This window comes from Sturnus vulgaris, chromosome 27, assembly GCF_052056855.1.
Source record: "Sturnus vulgaris isolate bStuVul1 chromosome 27, bStuVul1.hap1, whole genome shotgun sequence".
Classification (NCBI taxonomy): domain Eukaryota; kingdom Metazoa; phylum Chordata; class Aves; order Passeriformes; family Sturnidae; genus Sturnus; species Sturnus vulgaris.
This window is the reverse complement of record NC_142269.1, coordinates 6,519,443-6,530,179: the sequence shown is the minus strand read 5'-3', so window position 1 is coordinate 6,530,179 and position 10,737 is coordinate 6,519,443. Positions and strand designations below refer to the sequence as shown.

Below are 10,737 nucleotides of genomic sequence, written 5' to 3'. Positions count from 1 at the left end.
AAGTATTGGGGCCTCGTTGGACCTCTTACCCACTGTTCAGCCTGCGAGTACACAAACTATGCCATGGCCTTGCCTGACTCCTTGTCCTTCCCCACAAGGCTCCAGCCCTGCTGCTGTTGCTCCCAGGTTTCCTCAGCAGCGTCCATGGCTGGTTGTGTCCTTGCCTGTGTTCCTGGTTTGTGTGTGCTTGTGTTCAGGCAGGATCCACGAGAATCCATATGGGAGCACAAATTCATCAAATTCATGCAGGAATCCATCCCGACGTGTACGACTGTGTGTGTGTGTGTGTTCTATTGTGTTACTCAACAGTGAAATGTGTTGATCGCACTGGAGACGCTCTCTGCTGCTCTGCCCTGAGCATCACAGAGCAGCATTTTCCCAGACTCAGAAGGAGCTTGAGTGCAGTTGAACAGTGATGTAGCAGCCTGTAGGAGATGAGTCCAGGGAAGAGGTGCTGAAATGCAGCCCCTGCTTCCCGAGCCCTCCTTTTCCAGCTGCTCTAAACATCATGCTCTGCTACTGCCAATGGCCGGCCCCAAGAAGAATGGTATCACCCAAGTTTGGCTCTTTAGCTTAATCCTGTTTGAAATGTTGGCAATGCCTCAGCATGGCTGTGAGTGCTCACACAAACAAAAACACAGACACACGGACACACAGATACACGGACAGGTCTCTGCAGCGCAGTGCACAGCTGTTCTCCCCTGTGCTCTATCAGGTTGGTTTCATGGACGAGGAGAAAGGCTGAGGCTTTATTCCGACCTTCCGGATCCCGTGTGAGGGGATTTCTTTCCAGCGCCCTGAAGGATAATTCAGGAGTCCCCACATGACAGCAAAAGAAGGACGTGACGAAGCAGGTTATGGGAGGGAAAGAAGCACAGGCACTGTCAATCTTGAGCTCCATCACACCAGCCCGACCCTCTGCCATCCACCCCGGCCCCGCTGCTCCCGACGTGCAGAGACACCCGACCGCCGCCCCACTCCCACCGCGCTCGCCTCCCCTCCGTGCCCAGCCCTGACTCGCCGAGCGGCGGCGGCGCAGGGCGCTGTCCCGGGGCGGAGCTGGAGGCGGTGGAGAGGACAGGAGAGGAGTGGAGGCGTGCGAGAGGAGGCGGCACGGCCGCAGCAGAGAGCCGGGGCTCAGGGCCACGATGCTCGGCCGGCGGAGCGGCGCCATGCGGCGGGCTCGGGGCGCGGGGCTGGCGGCGCTGGCCGCGCTGCTGCTCGGTGCGCGGGGGTGGCGGCCGCGGTCACCGGGCTACGTGAAATCGGCCCCAGCCCAAGAATCATTTCTTACTCTCCTGTTCCTTTCCGGTTCTTGTTTAGCCAGTGTTGTGTCCTCTCCCGTCATACTTTCTTCCCTCCGTGATGTCATTTCTTTTTAATGTGTCTTTTTTACTCCTCGTCCTTATTCAGACATACATACGTGCATGTATATATTAATCCCGCAGTCTCAGCCATTGCATTTTTGTAATTTCGTTCTGATTTATCCTCAAACCTCCCGTAATAGATTATTTTCGTCAAACAAATATGCTCAATTAAATAATTTCTCATATTTTATAGTCAGAAAATATACCAGTTCGCTGTGATCTGTCTTCCTCTGCCATCTCCACCTGCACAGTATTTTCTACTAAAGACATGTTGTTCTTTTCTCCGGTACAGGGGCCGTGGCCAGAGCCCAGGTGCAGCAGGAGTCATCATCGGAGACTACCGAGGGCACTGGAGTCAACATCAGCTGCTCACACGCCAACATAAGGACAGGAGATACCATCTACTGGTACCGTCAGCTCCCGGGCCGAGGACTCGACTTCCTCGCACTCACTGTGAAAGCGTCCAAAGAGCTGCCGGAGATTGCAGGACAGCTGTGGGTGTCGGAGGATCGCCGTTCGAGCTCGCTGTGGCTCAGGCGGCCCCGGCGCGGGGACGCGGCCGTGTATTACTGCGCGCTGGGGCCACGGGCAGAGGAGCCGGGGCTGCGGCCGGGCACGAACCGCCGCGGGCGGGGCCGGGCGGGGCCGGGGGCACAGCGCCGCCCGCGGCCAGCAGGGGGCGCTGCCGCTCCGCCCGCCGGGCCCCAGGCGGCTCCGCAGCTCCTTCGTGTGCCCCGAGCCCGCGCACAGCGACACCGCACAGCCCGGCACGGCCCCGACACACGGCTGCCAGCCTGCCTGCTGCGGGACACAGCCGCCACACACAGCCCCGCCTGCCCTCGCTCCCGAGACGCCCTCTGCCTCTCACCAAACTGCTGCGCCCGCCGCCTCTGCCATCGCCTTCGGCCCTCCGCCCACGCCTCATGCTGCTCTCAGCCTGCTTGGCAAAGCAAACAGCTGCTCCGGGACAGCATCTGTGCTGGCAGCTGACAAAGCAGCTGCACTCACAGGCAAACTGGGGCTGTAACCTCTGTAGGTCATGGCATGAGAGGTGTTTGCAGTCATGCTTTCACAGGTGACAAAGAAATCTCCATCTCTGTCCCTGCAGAAATGTCTCTGTTCCGTACTGGAACGTGCGTAAGAAGCTGCATACTCACCTGGATTTGTAAGGGACGTGTACTTTCAATCTCAGATGGTATATTGGGAATCATTTCTGTACATTTCCTTCTCTTCCACAGGTTTCCCATGTACCTGCATTCAGCACCTTCGTGTAGGACTAGGACATATAGGAGGGAAAAGAATAAATCTCTTGAAGTATACACGCATTTCAACTCATCTTATACTCACGTTCCACCCTAAAGTAATTACTTCCTTTCCCTACACATTAGTAACCTCTCAGGCATGCTGATAAGCAGATGCCAAGGTTTCAGCCGTCTTGCGAGTGTTCGGGACAGACACTTGAAAGAGTAAGCTCCACATGAGGTTTCTCTCCTGAGAATCGCTCTAGAGATCCCCATTTCCTCTGGCGACAGGAGCCTTTCAGCATCCTCAGGAAATCATTGGAATGAGCAAGTTCAGCAAAGACCACAGGCAGGGCATGTGAAAGGCAGGAATATCTGGTTCTCTAAGGCTCAAATCATGCCCATTTTCCTTTCCAGGGGAAGAACAAGGGAAAGGGAAAGCGATGAGGGAAGCCCACAATGACACCAATGTAGCACTAGGTAATAAGGGAATGAAAGGGGCAGCTCAGAGCTCATCAACATATAACTGGTCAGCCTTTAGGAACCAGCGGCTATGAATTGGTTCAGGCCGAGTTTTCTCAATGGAAGAAGGTTAGAAATGATGAGAGAGGACATAGAAGCCCCAGGAAAGGATAATCTGCGGTGATGTTGTTATAGGGTCACCAAGGATGGTTGCAGGTTTCTCTTCTCAGCACAAATGCAGAATTCTCATCTTCCTGTACATGTCTTATCGTCTTATTACCTCTCTGAAGCCCAAGAAGGCACAGCCATCGAAATAGTTTTTAGCAGAGAACGCCTAATCCTGTTCTTTCACCTGGAAGATATGTGACAACTTCAGGATCCTCCACTTCTCTAGAAACCTCCTTCTAAACAATGGAGCGCTGCAATACCCGCAGGAGACTGTTCCTATTGCAGCCATTATCATTATTTCCTTCGCTGTTCACATCGTTCCAGAAAATTTGCTGTGAAAAACACGTTTTAGAGAAAACCAAAATAACCAGTATGGGAACACTCTGGAGTTAATATGGGAAAGAGGAGGGGAGTGAGGGACCTGGGAAAGAGGCATTTGTCCCAGGCAGATGAAGAAGGGAACAGGAGAAGGGGCAGAGACAGAGGAGCCCTGTTCACAGACGAAATTGCAATGAGCCCACACAGGTGAGAAAGCTAAGAGGGGAAGGAGCCGCTGAGCTCGCAAATGCCCAGCACGGGGTGTGCAGCAGAGCTGGCGATTGCAGCTGGGGAGAGGAGGACTCCACTGCGAGCTGAGCGGGAAGAGCCCCTTGCCATGGCTGAGGCCCCAGAGGCACGGAATGCTCCCAATGCCACTGGCTGAGGGACAAACGGCGGCTGCTGCTGGACGAGCCACAAACGCAGCAGGAGCATTTCAGGCACGCCAAGGACAGGCCATTGCTCTGCCTGCTCCCGCTGCTGCTCCCTTGGCTCCCGCACAGAGGCGTTTCCGGCACCTCTGTTCTCTCGCCGCTGCGACGTGCTTTCTGACTCTTCCTCACTCAGCAAACACGCAGCTTGCTCTCGCCATGCACCTCGCACATCTCATCCTCACCGTCTTGCTGGGACAGCTCCTGGGTAAGTCCTGCCTTTTCCCCAAGGCACCCGTCTCCTTCTTCTTATTCCTTCTTCCAGGAAATCCTCAACAGCCCGTTCAGGGAACTAGAGAAGATCGCTGATTAGAGGAGAAATGCTAAGAAAAATCTGCTCCTCTTTGTGATTTTGCATGTGTTTGCTCAAAAAGCTCTTGGATTTGTAAAGAAAAGAGCAACAGAGAGAAGAGAATCCTTAGAGCCTCTCTCTGTCTTTTCTCTCCCCTTCAATCCATCTCCCTCTGCCCCTCTCTTCTCATTCTCCTGCTGTCACCTCACGACATCTCAGCTGCCTCTACTGTCCCGCATTGTTCCCATTTACATGTAAATCGTCCGATTCTGTCAAACCTGCCCGGCATCTCAAGTTCTCATACCACTGACATTGACAGAGTGTCCCTTTCTGCCACCAGGCTGACACAGCTCTGACACAGCTTTCAGTGATCGACCTCTGGGCTGGCAGCACAACCAGGGCTCCCTCTTTCCAAACTCAGCTTTGAATATACTCAGGGATCGAGGAGACCTCAGACATGACAGGGATGGGGAAGCAAGAGAAATCCTTCTGCTGAACGTCGGTGGGCTCTTCAGCCTCCATTTGAACACAGAATTCAGACTGTTCCGATGTCGTCTGAGCGGTGAAGTAGGAGCAGGGACCCAGCCCAGCTCTTGTCACGATCTGGCTGTGCTGAGATCTCGCAAACCCTGCCCAAAATCACTCTCATCTGTCTGTCTGCACATCTCAGGTCTTCCCTGCAGGGCAGACTGCTTTCTCCACTAGGGTTTTGCACCCAATTTGCTTTTCCTGCCTCTAGTTCTTCCCTATGGAACTATTGACATTGACTTTCTTCCAGGCACCACGGGGCAGATCACGGTCACCCAGGAAGATGGACAAGTCACGGTGAAGCAGGGACACCCCTTCCACACCACCTGCAAATACCAGACCAGTAGTTTTACTGCCTTACACTGGTACCAGCTGCGGAAAGGCCAGTCCCCCCAACTGGTCTCCTATCAAGCAGTGACTGGACCCAGGCACAGCGGCCGTATCACCACGCACCTGAACACCACGGGGAAATACAGTGTCCTGAAGGTGGAGGAAGTGGAGCTGTCTGACAGTGCCTTGTACCTGTGTGCTGTGCAAGACACCCTGGTGCAGGGAGCTTCCTCGGCTGTGCAACAACCCGGGGGAGGGAGGGCACTTGTCAGTGCAAGGTAGAGGACGGAAGGGACTCTAATATCCCCAAGATGCTCACCACAACTTGCAACCCCTGTGTGCACAATGGTCTGATAGTTTTCACTATGTGCATTATGTCGTTTCCCTTGGGAAAATATTCTGGACAATATTAACTAATCTCAGCATTATGCAGTCTCTAAGTAAAGAAAAATATCCCCTTTGCATACCTGGGACTTTGTCCTTCCACACTCCTCCCATGCTAGTTTGTCCCCACATGTTCTCAGCACAGCCCAGGGCTGGTTCTGTGTTCCTGCCCTGCGTGCTCTTGCAGCAGCCCCGTTTGCATGGACACACGTCAAGCACAGATTTGTGGATGGCTCCACACTGCTGTGCACGAGCCTGTGTCTGTCCGTGTGTGTCCCTCATCGCGAGGGAATTCCCTGACTGTGCCAGGGACACCGAGCACTGCTCTGGCCCTGCACAGCACAGAGCAGCAGCTTCCCAGGCTCAGAAGGAGCCCGAGTGCAGCTGAGTGCTGACGGCAGCTGCTCGCTACAGATGTGTGCAGGGAAGAGGCGCTGAAATGCAGCCCCTGTGTGCCGAGCCCTCCCTTTCGTGGCCCTGCAAAGCTGACGCTCCTCTGATGTGAACTGATGTGCTTGCGATGCAGTGTGGGTGGTGTGTGGGACGGGACCCAGCTGTGTCCTGTCCCTGGCCGTGCCAAACGTCCTTGTGTCGCTCGTTGTGCTGCTGCTGCTGGCAGAGGCGGGGGCTGAGGCCGGCCGGGGCGGAGCTGGCGGCGTGCGAGAGGAGGCGGCACGGCCGCAGCAGAGAGCCGGGGCTCAGGGCCACAGCGATGCTCGGCCGGCGGAGCGGCGCCATGCGGCGGGCTCGGGGCGCGGGGCTGGCGGCGCTGGCCGCGCTGCTGCTCGGTGCGCGGGGGTGGCGCCCAAGGGGCCGCACCCGGGGCTGGGCTCATCCCACACGTCCCTGGAGGCTGCTCTCCTGCCTGGCTAATTCACACAACTCTTCTTTCGAACTCTCCTGCTGTTCATCCCTCCCTTTTCTCCGTCCCATACTCTCACAGAAATCTCCTGATTCCATTCTATGCCCATCCCTGCACTAGCATTGCTTCTTTATAACACATTAAGTCAGTTTTTAACCCTTGTTACCTTTCTTTTTATCTTTTCTTGTTTTTTCCCATCTCCTCTCTTTTTCCAGTGACTCCACCGATCCTCCTATCATTCAGGCATTCATCTCTCCACAAAAGATTCATGGACGCTTCCGTTCCTTCATATCTTGAAATCATTTGGAAATTCTTTTCCTCGCCTTGTCTTTGTGCTTCGGTCTGCTTCTGTGGGCTTTCTTCTGGGGATTGGCGGGCAGGGCTAAGTAGAAAGTAAGAGTTGAGTTTTGTTCTTTTTTCTGCTTGGCAGTGGCTGGGGTCACAGCCCAAGTACAGCAGGAGCCATTCCTGGAGACCACTGAGGGCACCAGTATAGATATCAAGTGCTCCCACCCCAATATCCGGATGGGCGATTTCATCCATTTCTACCGTCAGCTCCCGGGACAAAGACCTCAACTCCTGGCGGTCACTGCTAAAGCAACCAAGGAAGTGCGAGCTCCTGAAGGGCGTCTGTTGGTGTCGGAGGATCGGCGTTCAAGCTCGCTGTGGCTCAGGCGGCCCCGGCGCGGGGACGCGGCCGTGTATTACTGCGCGCTGGGGCCACGGGCAGAGGAGCCGGGGCTGCGGCCGGGCACGAACCGCCGCGGGCGGGGCCGGGCGGGGCCGGGGGCACAGCGCCGCCCGCGGCCAGCAGGGGGCGCTGCCGCTCCGCCCGCCGGGCCCCAGGCGGCTCCGCAGCTCCTTCGTGTGCCCCGAGCCCGCGCACAGCGACACCGCACAGCCCGGCACGGCCCCGACACACGGCTGCCAGCCTGCCTGCTGCGGGACACAGCCGCCACACACAGCCCCGCCTGCCCTCGCTCCCGAGACGCCCTCTGCCTCTCACCAAACTGCTGCGCCCGCCGCCTCTGCCATCGCCTTCGGCCCTCCGCCCACGCCTCATGCTGCTCTCAGCCTGCTTGGCAAAGCAAACAGCTGCTCCGGGACAGCATCTGTGCTGGCGGCTGACAAAGCAGCTGCACTCACAGGCAAACTGGGACTCATTCAGCTACTCTTGTCTCCTCAGTAGGTCATGGCATGAGAAGTGTTTATAGGGATGCTTTCTGAGGTGACAAAGAAATCTCCATCTCTGTCCCTGCAGAAATGTCTCTGTTCCATACTGGAACGTGTGTAAGCAGCTGCATACTCACCTGGATGTGTAAGGGACGGGTACTTTGAATCTCAGATGATATTTCAAATAGTTTCTCTACAATTTCTTGTCTTCCACAGGTTTCCCATACACCCATGTATCTGCATTCAGCACCTTCGTGAAAAACTAGGACATATAAGAGGGAAAAGAATAAATCTCTTGAAGTACACAAGCATTTCAATCCATCTTATACTCATCTTCCGCCCTAAACTTGATTGCTCCCTTTCCCTTTACATTAGTAACCTCTCAGGCAGGCTGAAAAGCAGATGCCAGGTTTCAGGAATGTTGAAAGTGTTCGGTAGAGACACATGAAAAAATGAGCTGCACATGAGGTTCCTCTCCTGAGAATCGCTCTAGAGGCCCCCATTTCCTCTGGGGACAGGAGCCTCTCAGCATCTTCAGGAAATCATTGGAATGAGTAAGTTCAGCAAAGACCACAGGCAGGGCATGTGAAAGGCAGGAATATCTGGTTCTCTAAGGCTCAAATCACGCCCATTTTCCTTTCCAGGGGAAGAACAAGGGAAAGGGAAAGCGATGAGGGAAGCCCACAATGACACCAATGTAGTACTAGGTAATAAGGAAATGAAAGGGGCAGCTCACAGCTCATCAACATTTAATTGTTCAGCCTTGAGTAACCAGCGGCTTTGAATTGGCTCAGGCTGAGCTTTGTCAGTGGTAACGGGTTAGAGATGATGAGAGAGGACATGGAAAGGAGAATCTGCGGTGATCTTGCCATGGGGTCAGCAAGGATTGTCGCAGGTTTCTCTTCTCAGCACAAATGCAGAATTCTCATCTTCCTGTACATGTCTTACCTCTCTAAAGCCCAAGAAGGCACAACCATCGAAATAGTTTTTAGCAGAGAACGCCTAATCCTGTTCTTTCACCTGGAAGATATGTGACAACTTCAGGATCCTCCACTTCTCTAGAAACCTCCTTCTAAACAATGGAGCGGTGCAACACCTACATGAAAATATTCCTCTCATACCTACTATTATTACCTGCTTCTTTGATCAACTTAATCCAGGAGAATTTTTATGACAAACCTGTTGTAGAGAAAAAACAAATTGCCAATATGGGATCTCTTTGGAGTTGATATATGGAAAGAGGGTGAGTGTGAGGCACCTGGGAGACAGGTATTTGTCCCAGGAAGATGAAGAAGGGCAGGGGAGATGGGGCAGAGACAGAGGAGTCTCCTGTTCACAGAGGAAATTGCAATGAGCCCACACAGGTGAGAAAGCTCAGAGGGGAAGAAGCCTCTGAGCTCGCAAATGCCCAGCACGGGGTGTGCAGCAGAGCCGGCGATTGCAGCTGGGGAGGGGAGGACTCCACTGCGAGCTGAGCGGGAAGAGCCCCTTGCCATGGCTGAGGCCCCAGAGGCACGGAATGCTCCCAATGCCACTGGCTGAGGGACAAACGGCGGCTGCTGCTGGACGAGCCACAAACGCAGCAGGAGCATTTCAGGCACGCCAAGGACAGGCCATTGCTCTGCCTGCTCCCGCTGCTGCTCCCTTGGCTCCCGCACAGAGGCGTTTCCGGCACCTCTGTTCTCTCGCCGCTGCGACGTGCTTTCTGACTCTTCCTCACTCAGCAAACACGCAGCTTGCTCTCGCCATGCACCTCGCACATCTCATCCTCACCGTCTTGCTGGGACAGCTCCTGGGTAAGTCCTACCTTTTCCCTAAGACATTCCTCTCCTCCTTCTTCTTATTCCTTTCCCAGGAAACCCTCAACAGCCCTTTCAGGACCGTATTGGGAAATGTCAGTGATTAGAGGGGAAAAGCTGGGAAATATTGTCGCCTCTTTGTGGTTTTGCAAGTGTTTGCTTAAGAAGCTCTTCGACTTATAAAGGAAAAAAGAAGGAAAAGAAACCTCAGACCCCTTCTCTCTCTTTTCTCTCTCCTTCAATACATCTCCCTCTGCCTCTCTCTTCTCATCCTCCTGCTGTCACTTCAGGAGATCTCAGCTGTCTCTGCAGTGCCATATTACTCCGGTTTCAATGTTAATTCCAAAATGCTATCAAACCTGCCCCACACACCTCACTGGTTTTCATTTCATTACATTAATGGGGAGTACAAATTTTGCCTCTAGGCTTACCCAACTCTGCCACGGCTTTCACTTTCCTTTCGGCTGGACAAAACCAGGACTCCCTCTTTCCAAGCTCAGCTCTGTGTCTACTCAGGAGCCCTCAGACATGACAGGGATGGAGAAGCAGGACGAACCTTTCTTCTGTACCTCGGTGGGCTCCTCAGGCACCTGGAGGGCTGCAGATTCCAGCACTCGAATTTCAGGCATAACAGGCAGGCGGTTCCCTGGTCCACTGAGTAGCAGGAGCAGAGACACAGCCCAGCTCAGCTTTGGGTGATGTAAAGCAAAGAGCTCAGAACTCATGGCCAAAATCTCTCAGGACTCTGCTACAAGACAGGGACCTTCATCCACCAGGCTTTTCCATGCACTTCATTTTGCTTCCAATAGTCCTTCCCTAAGGAGCTGCTGACGCTGACTTTCTTCCAGGCACCACGGGGCAGGTCACGGTCACCCAGGAAGATGGACGAGTCACGGTGAAGCAGGGACACCCCTTCCACACCACCTGCAAATACCAGACCAGTAACTTTAATGTCATGCTCTGGTACCAGCTACGGAAAGGCCAATCCCCCCAGCTGGTCTCCTATCAAATAGGGACTGGCCCCAGGCACAGCGGCCGTATCACCACGCACCTGAACACCACGGGAAAATACAGTGTCCTGAAGGTGGAGGAAGTGGAGCTGTCTGACAGTGCCATGTACCTGTGTGCTGTGCAAGACACCCTGGTACAGGGAGCTTCCTCGGCTGTGCAACAACCCAGGGCAGGGAATGCATATGTCAATGCAAGGCTGAGGGTGGGAAAAGAGATGCAGATCTCATCGCAGTGATCAAGAGAATTTGAAACCCTTTTGAATATAATGGTTTGATGTTTTTCACTTCGTCCATCCTGACACTTCCCATGGGAAAGGATTCGGGATTATTCTGACTCACTTCTACATTGTTCAATCTCCAAATAAAGAAAAA

The 10,737-nt window shown here is 54.1% G+C and overlaps 1 long non-coding RNA gene, 2 pseudogenes and 1 gene segment (V, D, J or C); 3 read left to right on the top strand and 1 right to left on the bottom strand.

Annotated features, from left to right (window-relative positions):
* Positions 1-559: 559 nt before the first annotated feature.
* Positions 560-3,643, bottom strand: LOC148221134 (uncharacterized). The gene is made up of 2 exons (XR_015808572.1): positions 2,525-3,643; positions 560-797 (listed from the first exon to the last, which is right to left on the bottom strand). It is a non-coding gene; the product is annotated as an uncharacterized LOC148221134 (long non-coding RNA).
* LOC148221135 (T cell receptor alpha variable 4 pseudogene) lies at positions 1,173-2,415 on the top strand (annotated as a pseudogene).
* A 503-nt stretch (positions 3,644-4,146) lies between the features above and the next one.
* Positions 4,147-5,419, top strand: LOC148221133 (T cell receptor alpha variable 1-2 pseudogene; annotated as a pseudogene).
* An 838-nt stretch (positions 5,420-6,257) lies between these two features.
* Positions 6,258-7,822, top strand: LOC148221132 (T cell receptor alpha variable 26-2-like). The segment is given in 3 exon segments: positions 6,258-6,309; positions 6,814-7,248; positions 7,773-7,822. Coding segments are annotated over 3 exon segments (537 nt in total).
* The last annotated feature ends 2,915 nt before the right edge of the window (positions 7,823-10,737 follow it).